General features: G+C 46.6%; 1 protein-coding gene across 1 annotated transcript in view; it reads right to left on the bottom strand.

The window, feature by feature from the left end:
• Nucleotides 1-9,957: 9,957 nt before the first annotated feature.
• Nucleotides 9,958-16,734, bottom strand: part of HEATR6 (HEAT repeat containing 6) — a 41,505-nt gene continuing 34,728 nt past the window's right edge. Inside the window, exons 17-20 of the mRNA XM_063146704.1 lie at nt 14,356-14,480; nt 13,352-13,448; nt 12,425-12,629; nt 9,958-11,257 (exon numbers count right to left, since the gene is read on the bottom strand). Of these exons, the coding sequence (XP_063002774.1) occupies nt 10,704-11,257; nt 12,425-12,629; nt 13,352-13,448; nt 14,356-14,480 (981 nt within the window). The 3' untranslated portion in view covers nt 9,958-10,703. The remainder of the gene's footprint in view (nt 11,258-12,424; nt 12,630-13,351; nt 13,449-14,355; nt 14,481-16,734) is intronic.

Genomic DNA, 16,734 nt, shown 5'->3' with positions numbered 1-16,734 from the left:
AGCTCCCCAGAGAGGTTCGCTTGGCACCTACATTGTTTTCTTTCCATCGCCAGCTGAAGACCTTTTTATTTTCTCAGTATTTTAACACCTAATTTAACTTAAATTTAAACTTTGTTGTTTTAATCTCATATTTTAACTTATATTAATTTTTGCTGTGTGGTTTTATTCTGGTTGTGCTTTTCATATTGTATTTTGTATTTGTGTTTTAAATTTGTTGGTTGTTTTTATGCTCTTCATGGTTTTAATTTTTGTGAACCGCTCAGAGAGTTTCGGCTATAAAAATGTATTAAATAAAATAAAATAAATTCACAAGGTCCCACGTTCATTATCCAGCATCTCCCATGGGAGAGATGTAGGGTAAAATGCCTTTCACTATGGCCTCAGAGAGGTACTGCTAATCAGAGCAAACTGGGTTAGCTGGACCAATGGTCTGACTCAGCATAAAGCAGTTTCATATGGACTGGAAACTTAGCTGCCAGATTATTGTAGCAGGAAGAACTGGGTCAGAGGACAGAAGTTTAAAATGCCTCCTCACACAAGGCAAAGAATCAACAGGCACTGTGGAAAGATACAAGAAGACACCCAACCTGGACTTCCAAATTGTTTGTTGGGTGTAACTCTGATGAAAGGAAGGGAATGAGCAATGTACACTTGTGATGGAGCACTCACGGATGTTTGCTGGTCCATTACACGATGTTGTCAATGACCAGGACTTCTGGTCATTTCCCCTGGAAATTCCGCTATTAAAAGTAACACTTTTAATGTGGGAACATCCAGGGGGAAAGCGGGATGTTCTTCCGCTAGAAGGCAATGCCTCAATGGAAGTGAATAGAGCACACCTATAGGGGACGTATTCAATTCAAACCATGTGGTCGCCCCTCTTTGCCCATGTAATGTAGCCCATAACAATTGCACAGAAGAAGCAGGAAGCACAAACGCCCCAGGTAAGCAACATGATTTCCCCTTAATGTAAACATGCCCTGAGACCAAAGCACCTCCAAGATCCTGCTGTATCTCTGTATGATTCCTTGGGTCTAGCCTCAGTTGTATTTATAAACCCGTGAGTGGAGAGAGCGATTTTGTTGTATCTTCACCTTGGTGGGGGGAGATGATTGGAGGTTAATTCAGTATCAGAGATGTTACCGAATTAACCACCTTTAGAGGTGACTCGTTTTTGTCTCCCTCCACGGGTCTGTGTGGTGCATCCCACCGAGGGTAGACAATTTAGATTCTTACACCATTTCAATGTGAAAGTCTTGCTTTGAAATGTATGAGTGAGGTGTGCCTTGCCCTTTTAATTCAGACGGGAGGAAAAGTAGCAAATTTCCAGCTACCGGGAGTTTAGCAATCCCTGAATTGAATCAAAGGCAAGGAAAATCATTGGGTCTGTTCAGAAGACACCTTAAACCCCGCTGGTTAAGGCTTTTGGTTAACCAGCAGGGTTTAAGATGTCTTGTGCAATGCGTTTTGCTAAACCCTGGTCATTTTCTAACCCCAGTCAGACTGTCTGCAGCAGGGTTAGCAGCTCTAACCGTGGCTTGAAGTGTTGTGTGCGACAGCACGGCCTGTGGTTAGTGCTACGCCCAGAGAACCACAGTTTCGCTAACCACAGAGCCTGATGTGTCGTCTGAACAGGGCCATTGTCAATGTTCTGCACTTCAGGGTGCCACAGTAGAACAATCTCCCAGAGTTCCATGCAGATTTGGCACCAGAAGAAGATGAAGAATGCAAAAAAAAAAAAAAAAGGCAGGCCGGAGACTGGAGCGTCAGTTTACAGCCGTTCCATCTTCCTGTTTTGTCAACAACGAAAAGCACTAGTTGTATGCCAAGGATTAAGTGATCTGTACTACGTGACCCCAGGTAAGTATTGACAACAAATTGTGCCTGGATCGCTCTGTTTGGGGACTGCTACCGTGACCCCTATAAAGATTTTTTTAAAATCTGTCATCAAGTCTAGCATCCTGTTTCCCACGGGGACGTTCCCAGATACCTCTGGAAAGCCAACAAGCCAGACTTGAGGGCAATGGGGAGCCAGTGCGGTGTAGTGGTTAAAGATCTGGACTGGGAGATCCGGGTTCAAGTCCCCACTTGGCCATGAAGCTCCCTGGGTGACTTTGGGGGCAGTCCCTGACTCTCAGACTAACCTACCTCGCAGGGTTGTTGTTGTGAGGATAAAATGGAGAGGGGGAGCAGGACTGCGTAAGTCGCCTTGGGCAGGGGCGGGGGGGGGAGATGGGATATAAATGTACTACTAAAATAATAAATAAAAATAGACCATTCCCATATTTTCCCCCGATGGTGTTCTGCTTTTGCAGATCGCATACAGCCATTCATTGACTTTTCCTCTGTAAATGTATCAAATCCCCTTGTAAACCCACATCAGCTCACGTGACAGAGAATTCCATAGTTTAGTGAAGAAGTTCTTCCCTTCGTCTGTCTTGAATTTCCTGCCAATTAGTTTCACAGGAAGACCCCAGGTTCTACTGTTAAGAGAAACAGAGAAAGAACGTAAGAACATCAGAAGAGTCCTGCTGGATCAGACCAAGGGTCCATTTAGTCCAGCACTCTGTTCACACAGTGGCCAACCAGTCATCGGCCAGGGATGAACAAGCAGGACATGGTGCAACAGCACCCTCCCACCCATGTTCCCCAGCAGCTGCTGTACACAGGCTTACTGCCTCGGATACTGGAGATAGCACATAGCCATCAGAGCCTTCTCCTCCAGGAATTTATCCAACCCCCTTTTAAAGCCATCCAAACGGGTGGCCATCACTACATCTTGCAGTAGTGAATTCCACGCTGCCATTACCCCAACTGCTGACATTTTGGTACTTTTCTTTGAAAGTTTGAAATGCCAATCCTAAGGCTTAATTACTGACAGTAAGAGCTTTAAGCTCAAATGTTCTGGTATTTTTATTCCTGCCTCTTTTGGTTTCAGCCCGACCCACCAGCCCCTGAAAACTTTTCAAACTTTTCGAATTCGGCACTCGGGCTAAAAGATTTTGCGCCCTTCCTTTACACCGTGCGTAATTTTATAAGCCTCAGTTGCTTCCCCAACCCCTTCTCTAAACTTGAAAAGTCCCTATCAATGTAGCCTTTCCCTATAAGAAAAGCCAGATAATCAGTCCCTCTTGCTAATAACAAACTCCGGTGCTGAGTGCAGATAGAAAACAGGGCCACTGGCAAGCAAGAGGGAGGTTATCACACGCTTGGGCAAACCTGAGGTTTGCAGAAGCACAAAAAAAAAAAAATCTAAAAAAACAAAACCCAAGTGGGCAGATCCCCCTAAAAACAGACCACTGAGGACTGAGCATTCTCAATATCACCATGAAATGTTGAGTGAAAGTTGGAAAAGAGCAATTGACGACTACAGGTACAGAACGGCAGCCTGTACAGAAGCATTCCTATCAATAATAACAACAACATGTTTATTTCTTACCCACCTCTCCCTCTGGATCGAGGCAGGGAACAACATTGCATACAGCAATACAATACGCAAAACTGGTTAAAAGAGCATATAAAACCGATAAAATATTAAAGTAACAATCATATCATCTTAAAATTCTTAGGTCTAAAATTCATCTGGGTAGGCCTGCCGGAAGAGATCAGTCTTTATGGCTTTCTTAAACTCAGAAACACCATTCAGTTGACGAATCTCCCCTGGCAGGCCATTCCACAGTCTGGGAGCGGCAGAAGGGAAGGTCATCTGGGTAATACTTGTCAGCCTAATTTTGGCTGACTGAAGTAGATTCTTCCCAGAGGACCTGAGTGTGCGGAGCGGATTGTATGGGAGAAGGCGATCCCGCAGGTAACCTGGACCCAAACCATGTAGGGCTTTAAAGGTAATAACCAACACTTTGTGCTTCGCCTGGAAACTATTTGGCAGCCAGTGGAGTGATTTTAATGTTAAGCTGCTGGTGATACATTTTTATTTATTTATTTGAAGTATTTGTATGCTGTCCTTCAGCCAAAATGACTCCTGGACCGGCCTACAAATAATCAATTCAACAAAACAGTCTGTTCCTGCAGGCTTGCTATCAAAAACACATGACACACAAGGAAAAACGAATGAGGAGGGAAGAGGAGAAAAGCGCAAGATTGCAACATTTTGTCACGGATCCCCTGTGGGGTCCCTCTTGCTGAGACCAAAGCCTTCCACTTAAACCAGGGAGCCTCCATCTAAAATTACATCTCCTTACAACTGAACACTTTCTCCCAGCCCCCCCCCCCCCTTCAAGCGAGCAAGCGGGAAGACAATTAAAGTTAACCGTCAAGGATGAAAGAATAGAGAACTTTCCACATGCTAAGCTCAGCAGATTCTTAGCTGACCCCCGTGGAGGGCAAGACTTTGGACTCATACCAAATATTCTCAATGGCCTGCAACTGCCGTGCAAAATGATCTGTGTTCTCGGAGAGTGGGGTTTGCTTGACCTAAGATTAACTCTGTGTTTGTTTGTAGCTCTGCAAATTTGAAAGAAACACACACACGCACACACCCCAATCCTTTAAATTGGGAATTTTTATCTGTCAAAGGGTCAGTCGTGGCCTTTCCCGGATGTGTCTTTATCATCTTTGGAGTGGGGAGGGAGAAGAAAAAAGGAATGAATGGATTCCACCCTGGCTCGTTCTTTATCCCTTTATTGCTTTCTTTCCCCAAAGTCAGTCACACGCGGGTCATTCCATCGCCACCCAGGACTTGATTGACGGCAATTTGGGAGACCCCAAATACCATCCAAATCTAATCCCAGCAGGTGATATTACTGGTTGGGGCCTCTCTCCAAGAGCCGGTTAATACATTCAGGATAATCAAGTGATAAAGCTTTCCTTGGGATGGTCCCATTTTGGGTTGTAGGTCAGGGAAGGTTATTTTTATACACACACACACATATATATATACACACACACACCATGCAGCAAGCAAACCTCAATTCACATAAAACACACAAGCCCAACTCCATACAGTGTAATTTATTTATTTTATTTTATTTTATTTTATTTATTACATTTATATGCCGCCCCATAGCCGAAGCTCTCTGGGCGGTTTACAAAAGTTTAAAACAGTAAACATTAAAAAAAAAACTATACAAAATTTTAAAAACCATCAGAAACATAAAAACAACGGTATCCATTTAAAAACAACAGTTCTGGGGTCTGTTAGAAAACAAACTTAGCGTTGTTAAATGCTGTTAAATGCCTGGGAGAAGAGAAAAGACTTGACCTGGCGCCTGAAAGGTAACAGTGTTGGTGCCAAGTCAATGATCACAAAAAATAAAAAAAAAGATTGCAAGCTTTTGAAATTCATAGATCTCTTCATCAGGCAAGAAGTGGGTTTTGGAATTTTTCTTATGGCCAACATGGCTGCCTTATATATGGCATGCCAGAGACAGAGCTGAGCTCAGCCTTTCTCACGACCAGGGTCGACATCAAAGGTAGACGTGGCTGGGCACACACCGGGGGTCCACACCCAGCCCAGCCCACTGACAAAGGTCCCCTGGAGTTGCTCCTGCTGTTCACCCTTGCAACCTGCTTGTTCACCTGCCTTTCACTCTGGCCCAGACAACGGCGGTGGTGAGGAGGAGGAGGAACAAGAGAGGCCACCGCCTACCTGCTCACTGGCTAATAATAATAATAATAATAATAATAATAATAATAATAATAATTCTATTTGCCCATCTAGTCTTCTTCTCTGACTAGCAGCGGGGCCCCGCGATCTCTGGCAGAAGGACTTCCCCGCCTCTCACTCCTCCAAGTTTTGGAGGTTCCATGGGCAAGACACCCCCATGGGCTGCTTCCCTCGGAAAGGAAAGGAACCTCTCGTGCAAGCACTGAGTCATTACTGACTCTTGGAGAGTCATACAAATATAAGAGCCCAAGACCAGTCCAAGGGTCCATCTGGTCCTGGACTCTGTCCACACAGTGGCCAACCAGCTGTTGGCCAGAGACCCACAAGCTGAAAGAACTGGACATGTTTAGCCTGAAGAAGATTTAGGGGAGGCAGGAGAGCACTCTTCAACTACTTGAAAGGGTTGTCAACAGAGGAGGGCCAGGATTTCTTCTTGATCCTTCCAGAGTGCAGGACAAGGAATAATGGGCTCCAGTTACAGGAAGGCAGATTCCAGCTGGACATCAGGAAAAATGTCCTGACTGTTAGAGCAGTATGACAATGGAACTGATGACTTAGGGAGGTCATGGGCTCTCCCACACTAGAGGCCTTCAAGAGACAGCCGGACAGCCATCTGTCAGGGATGCTTTAAGGTGGATTCCTGCACTGAGCAGGGGGTTGGACTCGATGGCCTTAGAGCCCCCTTCCAACTCTACTATTCTATGATTCTAAGGTGCAACAGCATCCTCCCACCCATGTTCCTCACTTGGATACTAGAGTCTACCTTCTCACTGCCATGATCACCAGCTGCTATTACTCCTCAGCGTCTTCCTCATTCTGGCTCCCACTCGCTTTCTTGACAAGCAGAGAGCCAGTGAGCAAGTAGGCCGTGGCGTCTCCTGCCCCTCCTTCTCACCACCCCAGCCGTTGTCTGGGCCAGAGTGAGAGGCAGGGGAGCAAGCAGGTGGCAACGGCAGAGGAGGAAGTCCAAGGGGCCTTTGCGAGTCGGGCCCTGCTTGGTTGTGGCCCCTCGGCAGGTGCTCAACCATGCCTACGATGACCGGAAATGTCAGGGATTAAACCTGGGACCTTCTGCACGCAAGGTATGTTCCTCCTCTACCACTGAGCTATGCCACCGGCCCTTAACGTAGGCTGAGAGCACACTTGTAAAAGGCAAACCTAGGAACAACCTTCGCAAACTCTGAAGCACTGGCCTAAACCCCTCTGGCTGTGGATTTCGGCGCAACGCTACCGGGAAAGGCCTCCCAGTGAAGAAAAGAAGCGTCTCGTTTCTTTTGAGACAGGAAAACATCAGGTTGACCAACGTGGGCTATGCTGTAAAACCGGGTTGTATAACTTGACGCTTGCAACTTGAGCTTTGGACTTCAGATTGCTTGACGGTTGGAAGGGGTGACCGGCATGGGTGGGCGCCCGTGCAGTGGAGGCTGGTGGGTCCCGTGGTAGTGGGGCGGCGAATCTGTTTCGGGTTTCAGTTGGAACCAGTCCGAACTCTAAAGGAGCTACCCAAGGTGATTCGCAAGAGGTTGGAGATGGCCAAACGCATGGCGTTAGCAAGAGAAAAATCGACAGCTTCGTTTGTATTGGACTGGAAACCTCTGATAGAATATTTGCAAGAGTTGGGAAAAAATGATATATATGTCTGTGGATTCAATATATAATGTCGGGGGACTCAGTGCACAATACTGTGCTGGCTAGAGAGAAGTTAAGAATGATATAACGTTACTGTCGTTAGGGAACGTAACTCGTAAGAACAGGTAGCCCATACAGTAGGTCTGACATGACGAATGCCTTAAATGTAATATGGCCTCGTATGTTGTGTACGTGCGCTTTTATAAGTAGTACTGTTTTGTTTGTTAAGTTTTGTCTTTTAGTGTAGAAAACAATAAAATTGTTGAAATCGTCGTTGTCTGTAAGTTCAGACTAGTCCAGGGCCAGCTTTAGGGGTGTGCAAGCGGCACGATCCGGCGCGCCGAGCTGAGAGGGGTGCCAAGCTGAGCTCATTTGGGGGGGGGGGGGTTTAAATTTATTTTTAACATACTGTGTGCAATGAGCTAGGGTGGCAAAAGCAAGTGTCTGTAACCTTCCCCCCCCCCCCAAGGTTCTACAGGTTGTTTGGATACTAACTACAGAAACAATCTTCCTTCTGTTACCTTGAAAGGGTGTTTCTTTTTTCCCATTTCCACTTCGGTATCCTTTGCGCCGGGCAAAAATCAGCGGGACACAGCTTTATTTTGAGGCTACCTTACTTAGCACTTTCAAATCCTGCCAACACTCTCAGCGCTCGATAAATAATAAAACGAAGACCTAAGACCTGTCATTTTGCTCAATTCCCAGGGTGCTGGAGAGCAGCCCTTTGCTTTGCAGGACGACGACTTTGCAGTTAAAAAGGTAACCATTTTAGAAAAATCTTTAGAAGTAAAATTAAAAGCAGGAGCGGGTACCAAGAGCCCAGAGCCCAACTGTAAGGGACACTTGACCCAGGAGGGCGATGCGTTCTCAACACTTGCAACAGGGTTGCTTTTATGATGAAATATGCATTTATTACCCCTCTTGGTTGTTCGGTTTATAAGCCAGCGTGTTATACCATAATCAATCTTTGCAGGCGAATTCGGATGGGGTTTCTCACCGCAAAGTGATAGCTCTGAAGGCAACAGCCAGGCATGGACATGGTCGTTTGAATCCTACAACAGGGAGCAGAGTTAAAACCCAACAGGCCTGGCTTGTGCCTAGAAAACGCCGCAGAAATGTTTCTCATGCACAGGTGCTCCTTGGTTGATGAGATTCAGGACAGATCAAAGGACACAGCGCACAGTTAAATTATGGAATTCACTACCACCAGATGTAGTGATGGCCACCCACTTGGTTGGCTTTAAAAGGGGGTTGGATTAATTCCTAGAGGAGAAGACGATCAATGGCTACTAGCCTTAATGGCTTTGGGCTACAGTACCTCCAGTATCCAAGGCACTAAGCCTGTGTGCAACAGTTACTGGGGAACATGGGTGGGAGGGCGCTGTCACACCACGTCCTGCTTTGTTGGTCCCTGGTCAACAGCTGATTGGCCACTATGGGAACAAAGTGCTGGACTAGATGGACCCTCGGTCTGATCCAGCATGGTGCTTATGTTATTTTGTTCTTAATAGGGAATGGATTCACCCAATGGTAGAAACATTTGAAAGCCACTTCTGTACTTGAGAAAAATCTACAAGGCCTTAAAAACCTCCTACGTACCCCTTTCAAAGACACAACATATTCCCCAGATGCCCAGCTTTCCCCCAGTTACTTCTTCGATGCTAATAAATCATCTCTCCAGCAGATAAGCTAGGCATCCTCACCTTGAAACAATTCATAGGGATTCATAGAATTTTAGAATGGTAGAGTTCAAAGGGGCCTATAAGGCCATCAAGTCCAACACCCTGCTCAATGCAGGAATCCACCTTAAAGCATCCCTGACAGATGGCTGTCCAGCTGCGTCTTGAAGGCCTCTAGGGTGGGAGAGCCCACCACCTCCCTAGGCAATTGGTTCCATTGTCATACTTCTCTGTCAGGAAGTTTTTCCTGATGTCCAGCTGGAATCTGGCTTCCTGTCACTTGAGTCCGTTATTCCGTGTCCTGCACTCTGGGATGATTGAGAAGAGATTCTGGCCCTCCTCTGTGTGACAACCTTTCAAGGATTTGAAGAGTGCTATCATGTCTCCCCTCAGTCTTCTCTTCTCCAGGCTGAACATGCCCAGTTCTTTCAGTCTCTCCTCATAGGGCTTTGTTTCCAGACCCCTGATCATGCTCGTTGCCCTCCTCTGAACCCGCTCCAGCTTGTCTGCATCCATGGTGGCTACCTAACAACGGTTTAAACATGCTCACTAACCATTTGCTACAAAAGCATTAGAGCCTAACCATGGCTTCGCACGTTGTCTGAACAAGCCCTTTGCTTCTATCCTCTGGGCATTCAGTTCTATAGATGTATTCCCATCCCAGAGCTAAAAACATAGCAATAACTATGGTTGGTTAATCCAGGCCAAACTGTAGTTACATTTCCATAACCATGATTTGATGCAACATCTGAATTAAGGCAGTTTATCACGCCCTGACTACTAGGAAATTCTGAAAACGGGACACTTCTCCTCACCCTGTTAAAAATGGGGATTAAAAAATTCTGTCGTATAACCCATGCCCAGGATTCCAGCACAGAGTTAGCCAAACCACACGTGGAATAGTTGGGTGTGGATGTGCTAAGAGTACGGAAAGACTTTTCACACACTTTAAATAATCCTCAAATCGAGAAAGGAGGGATTAACAAAGCAACTGCATAAAGGATATATGAGAAGGCAAAAGTAGTGTTACTGATTTGTCTGTCTTTATTGTAATTTAGAATGGAACTCTTTTTCTTTATTTGAGAAGGACGGCGCCTTTAGATGCTGACGTTTAGAGAACGACACTTTCTATGATTTGATTGTGTGTTCAGCTCTTCGCACCGGCATTACTGGATAATGACTTTTGCTTGTTTTTAATCTACAAAGTTGTGACTTTTCTCTCTTGTAGATCTAAATTTGTACTTGACTCCCGAGATTTAGATATTACATATATATATATATATATTCTTATGAATATAATATTATGAATATTAATATATGCAAAACGCCCTGGAATCAATTTTGGTAAAGGTCAGTACAGAAGTTATTTATTTCAAGTATTTCTACACCGACCTTCACCGAAAGTGGGTCCAGAGCATATTATGCAATTGATGTTTATCAATAATAGTACAAAAAGGAGAAATACCTAAATCCAGGGAACGGCTCTTTGTAACCTGGCAACAGTAAACAGACCAGGCGTTTAAAAAACACTAGTCCGTCCTCCAGAAAGGGACTTATTTGTTTTGTCTTTCTTCTGCCAAGAGAGAGCTACGTTGTAAGGCTCAAGACCAGCCTTCCCCAATTTGGCAAATCACTGGGAATGATGGGAGTTGCAATCCAACACACCAGGTTGGGGAACGCGGCTCAAGAGAATTTAATATTGCCCCAAATGGGCCTCTTTTTGGATGTCTAGTATAGAACAGACGTCTGACATCTCTATTTATGCCGCCTCCTTAAGCTTCAGTAAGCCCTGTGGAACTATTGTGGGTTTTCAAGATGTCTTCTAGATAAGCCACTGTCCCCTTTTTCCCCGGGCATCCTTTTGACGCTTCCTCAATCTCTCGCATGTGCTCCAGAGCCCTTTCCAGGACTTTGCCTCTGTTGGGAAAGGTCTCGCCTGTCCCCACGTCCTCCTCGTCGACTCCCGATTTCATGAACTGCAATATGTAGGAGCCCACGACTTCCCCGTGTTCAGCGACCGTCCTCCTGACGGCCGGCAGGTCCGTCTCGTCCGCCAGGCTCAGCAGATGGAGCAGGGCGTGGCAGAGCTGCGTCTGGAGGCTAGCGCTGTATTTGAACTCCAGGAAGTCCTCGGCGTTCTCGCTCCTCTGCAAGGCTACCACCAGGGCGCTACAGATCTGGGAGAATTGCTCGGGCGTCCCGTAACGCTTCCTGTCGGCCGGCACCGAGAGGGCTGCGGCCGATTTGATGCGGACTTTGAAATTCTTGCAGGACTTGACCACCGTGATCAGGGCTTGATAGGCTTGGGCGGTCCAGGGGGCTTCCCCTAAGGAATTCAAACCAAAGAAACAAAGGGTTGAAGAGTCAGGAAACTCACTAGAGATTTCATGGCTATGGCCTGCTCAAAATCCAAAAGAGTTTTATGGACGGATGCGCCGTTGGATGGTTCTCCACGGCATACAAGAGTGCAGGACTGCTGTAACAGGGACGCAGGAAGCTGTCTTATGCAAACTCAGGCCGCTCGTCCACTTGGCTCAATCCAGACTACTCTGAGTAGCAGCAGCTCCCCATGGCTTCAGTCAGGGGTCTTTCCCAGCTCTACCTGAAGATTGGGAGAGACTGAAAGAACTGGGCATGTTTAGCCTGGAGAAGAGAAGACTGAGGGGAGACCTGATAGCACTCTTCAAATACTTAAAAGGTTGTCACACAGAGGAGGGCCAGGATCTCTTCTCCATCCTCCCAGAGTGCAGGACACGGAATAATGGGCTCAAGTTACAGGAAGCCATATTCCGGCTGGACATCAGGAAAAACTTCCTGACTGTTAGAGCAGTACGACAATGGGACCAGTTACCTAGGGAGGTTGTGGGCTCTCCCACGCTAGAGGCATTCAAGAGAGGCAGCTGGACAGCCATCTGTCAGGGATGCTTTGAGGTGGATTCCTGCATTTAGCAGGGGGTTGGACTCGATCGCCTTGTAGGCCCCTTCCAACTCTACTATTCTATGCTGGGCTTGAACGTGGGACTTCGGGTATCTACAAAGCAGACATTCTACCACTCAGCAACCACTCTTCCCCAGGTCCAGCAAAAACGATTAGCCTTGCAATAGCATAATGGAGCCTCCACACTCAGAGGCTGTATATCATGGAATCAGAGAATTGTTGTGGTTGGGGGCCGACAGGGAAAAATATTCCTTTTAGGAATGATCTTCATACCCCACTGAGTTTTCCGGAAGTACCTGGCTGGCCGCTGCGGAAAGCCGGACAACATGGACCGCCTCTAGACTGATTCAAGAACATTAAGTCTGATATTCTTATGCCATACAGTCTATAGAGGGCAGCAGATATGCTGCCAAGGTGCCACGAAGAGGCGGGAGGGGAAACCTGTGCCCACGTTCCCTCGGGGGGGGGGGAGATCCCACAACCCTATGTGTCGCCCTTGGACACCTATCCGAGATCAACAATGCAGAAGTCAAGAGGTGCATCATCTGTACTCACCCAATGGCAAGGCGGGGTTTTTGAAGACATTTCCAAGTGCATAGCATGCGTTCCAGCGCACTTTCATCATGGCTTCGCTCTGCACGGTAGAGATCAGGGCCTGGACGGACTCTTCAATGGGTCGGCTGAACCTGGGGTTGGTGATGTGGGTTGGCTGGAGGAAGTGGAGAAGGTTTCCAAGGGCACGGACGGCATTGCTTTTCACCTGGAGGAGAGATTTTGAAACTCAAAAAGCTGGTACCAAAAAGAAATAGCTACTGCTGTCGTTGCCTTGAAGTATAGATCTGCCTGGGCTCCGAGATCAGCCTTGCTTTCTCTGTCATCGGTTCGGACCATTATATGAGCGAACATGAGAAACAGGGCCTTTTTGGTGATGGTTATACGGCTCTGGAACACTCTTCTTGTGAAAATCCATCAGGCTTCTTTTCATTGTAAGCTGAAAAGTGTCCCCTACCTTCCCCACAACAGGATTACTAGTTCTGTTTTTGGTATACTTTAGGCCATCAAACAGACCCGGCTTCACGTGGATTGGAACAGCCCTTTAATTGATACAGTGAAGTCTTCAAGCTGGCTCGGGGATGGTGGGAGTTGTAGTCCAACACAACTGGAGGGCACCAGGTTGGAGAAGGTTGATCTAGATGGAATGGCCATTTGGAGGGCCCACTTTCAACCAAAAGTCTCACAATTTCACTAAGCCAGAGTATCTGTCCGCTATAGATACTCCATTCCAACACCCTTCTGTTCTTGTCCTGACTAAACGCTTAAGTGGATGCCTTAGGACTTCTGCGCTGCTATATAACATCACAAGTTTGGGCTGACAAACTCTGAAACTCGATGCTCCAATATTTCAATCATATCTGAAACCAAGAGTTATACACAAGCCCACAGTACTGCTAAACACACACACAGAGGTGGAGATGTACATGCCTTGTCTTTGTCCTTCGATGCATCCGTTGCCGCCCGTAACATTTTCAGCAGCAACAGATCTGAGAATTCATCCTGGAAGTTTTCTCCCATTAGCTCCCTATCACAAAATAAGGGAAAACAAATCAGGATTAGATCTAAGGTTAGCAAGGAATATATACAGCACCCTTGCAGTACACAACCTGCCCGCGTACGATGATCTATCCTGGAGGCTCGTCTCTGGGTCCAATCACTGGAGGTGGGGCAGGCGATGACTTGGGAGAACAGGGCCTTCGCTATGGTGGCACCCCAAAGAGAATTGCCTGTCACAGAGGCACCAGATTTTTAAAAAACCCTTTCATTTTCCCAGGCCTTTACATTTTATTAAAAAATAACTTTGATCATATGAGATAAAGCAATTAGTTTTGCCTGGACCTTAAGATCATCCACAGGGGTCCTTCTCCGTGAGCCCCTGCCAAAGGAAGTGAGGCAGGTGGCTACCAGGAGCAGGGCCTTCTCCGCTGTGGCACCCTGGCTGTGGAACAAGCTCCCCAGAGAGGTCCGCCTGGCGCCTACACTGTATTCCTTCCATCGCCAGCTGAAGACCTTTTTATTTTCCCAGTATTTTAACACCTATTTTAACTTAAAATTTAAACTTTGCTGTTTTCATTCCGTATTTTAATCTATATCAATTTCTGCTGTGTGGCTTTATGCCGGTTGTGCTTCTTATATTGTGTTTTTAGGCTGTTTGTTTTATGACGCTTTTCATGGTTTTAATTTTTGTGAACCGCCCAGAGAGTTTCGGCTATTGGGCGGTATAAAAATGCAATAAAATAAATAAATAAATAAATAAATACAATTAATTTTAACTTATCGCTTTATGATTTTGTGCTGGAACTTGCGCTTGGGCAAGCTAAACTGACGAGCGGAGTATTAAAATGTTGAAAGAAAATAAAAAGGGTATTTAAAGGAAGAGCTCAGGACCCCTGTCGGAAGGGCTGCCAAGGCCCAGGAGTCCTGCGACCTACATGTTGATAATGAGAGTGTCCGTCAGGTTCCCCAAAGACCACGCTGCTTTGGCACGGACGTTGGGAGAGCTGTCGCAGAGCGAACTCAGGATCGCATTGGCTGTGTCAGCGACGAACATCACATCCTAAGGAGAGAGACGGGCTGTTAGCATATTAATCCACACCCTGCCATCTGGGCAACTTGATATCACGCTCCACCTAAGGAACTGATGGCACAGACCAGCTCAGCTGCCTCAAAGAGGTGACGGGCAACCACTGGTTGAGCGTCTCCTAGGCTCAGTTCAGACAACACCTTTAGTCAACGCAGTGTGAAAAATCCACTCAACAGTTGCATTTCTAGGGGGCACTCATAGAATCATAGAATAGCAGAGTTGGAAGGGGCCTACAAGGCCATCGAGTCCAACCCCCTGCTCAAGGCAGGAATCCACCCTAAAGCATCCCTGACAGATTTTTATTTCATGTTGGTAAACTGCAGAGGGGGGAAAATGGTGTATCCCTTTAAAATAAAGACATGTATGAATCTCTGAGGTCACAATCAGGCTTACACAACAATGCTCTGAATTCCAGCTGAATTGCCAGTTGCTCCTTTTCATTTCAAAATGCTCTTGGGTCAGTTGGGGAGTAAAGTAGACTACAGAGATCATTGCTATTCAAGGACCTGGGCAACACCAGGTAGGTTAATAGAATAGTAGAGTTGAAAGGGGGCTATAAGGCCATCGAGTCCAACCCCCTGCTCAAGGCAGGAATCCACCCTAAAGCATCCCCGACAGAGGGTTGTCCAGCTGCCTCTTGAAAGCCTCTAGGGTGGGAGAGCCCACAACCTCCCTAGGTCACTGGTTCCATTGCCATACTGCTCTAACAGTCATAGAATCATAGAATCATAGAATAGTAGAGTTGGAAGGGGCCTACAAGGCCATCGAGTCCAACCCCCTGCTCAATGCAGGAATCCACCCTAAAGCATCCCTGACAGATGGCTGTCCAGCTGCCTCTTGAAGGCCTCTAGTGTGGGAGAGGCCACAACCTCACCAGGCAACTGATTCCATTGTCGCCACACATTGTCCCCACACAATGTGCTCTAACTCCACCATTATATGACTGTGGGCTACCGTGGAGTTGAGTGCAATCCCTCCCGATGTTTGATTGACAGTTCTTCTGCCGTCTCTCCTCCCCTGGTCCTCCTGATGGTATCCCATCAGCCATTGCTGCAAAAAAACACAACCCAATACTGGTGGCTCTCCTAGAGCGGCACTTGCTCCTTTTGGCGTTCTTTCCAGAGAAATCTGTAGCCAGTGGGAAAAGACAATGCAATGCAATGGAAAACTCTTTCTTGTTCCGTCACCGCCAGCTCAGTTCCTGCACAACTTTGTGTTGCGTGTTCCACACAACATGCGACACAACAGTTGTGCAGGAACTGAGCTGGCGGTGACCGAACAAGAAAGAGATCTTGGGATTGTGGTGGACAGCTCAATGAAAATGTCCACCCAGTGTGCGACCGCTGTAAAGAAGGCAAACTCCATGTTAGGCATGATAAGAAAAGGAATTGAGAATAAAACGGCCAGTATCGTACTGCCCTTGTACAAATCTATGGTGCGACCACACTTAGAATACTGTGTACAGTTCTGGTCACCACACCTAAAAAAGGATATTATAGAGCTGGAAAAAGGGCAGAAAAGGGCAACTCAAATGGTTAAGGGGCTGGAGCATCTCCGCTATGAGGGAAGCTGACAACAGCTGGGATTGATTAGCTTGGAAAAGAGGAGACTAAGGGGAGACATGATAGAGGTGTATAAAATTATGCATGGTATGGAGAATGTGGACAGAGAGACATTTTTCTCCCTCTCTCAAAATACTAGTGGTGTAAGATCCCAGGGTCATCCCATGCAACCAATTGGTGGGAGATCCAGGACAAAATAAAAGGAAGAACTTCTTCACACAGCGCATAGTTAAATTATGGAACTCACTGCCACAAGATGTAGTGAGGGCCACCAATGTGGATGGCTTCAAAAGGGGGTTGGATAAATTCCTGGAGGCAAAGGCTATCCATGGCTACTAGCCCTGATGGTTGTGTGCTATCTCCAAGGCAGTAAGCCTGTGTGCACCAGTTGCTGGGGAACATGGGTGGGAGGGTGCTGTTGCACCATGACCTGCTGGTGAGTCCGTGGTCGACGGCTGGTAGGTCACTGTGTGAACAGAGTGCTGGACTAGATGGACCCTTGGTCTGATCCAGCAGGGCTCTTCTGATGTTCTTATGTTCTTAACAATCCTCTGCACAGTGTAGATATTCTGCATGTAGTGTTTTCTAAAAAAAAAAAAAATCCACTGCTACGTGGAGTTTTCCCACCAGACAACACATTTCTCAACCGTGGTGTAAAAACTCCA

This window comes from Elgaria multicarinata, chromosome 22 (assembly GCF_023053635.1).
Source record: "Elgaria multicarinata webbii isolate HBS135686 ecotype San Diego chromosome 22, rElgMul1.1.pri, whole genome shotgun sequence".
Classification (NCBI taxonomy): Eukaryota; Metazoa; Chordata; class Lepidosauria; order Squamata; family Anguidae; genus Elgaria; species Elgaria multicarinata.
The sequence above is the reverse complement of the archived record's forward strand: the minus strand, read 5'-3'. Positions and strand labels throughout refer to the sequence as shown.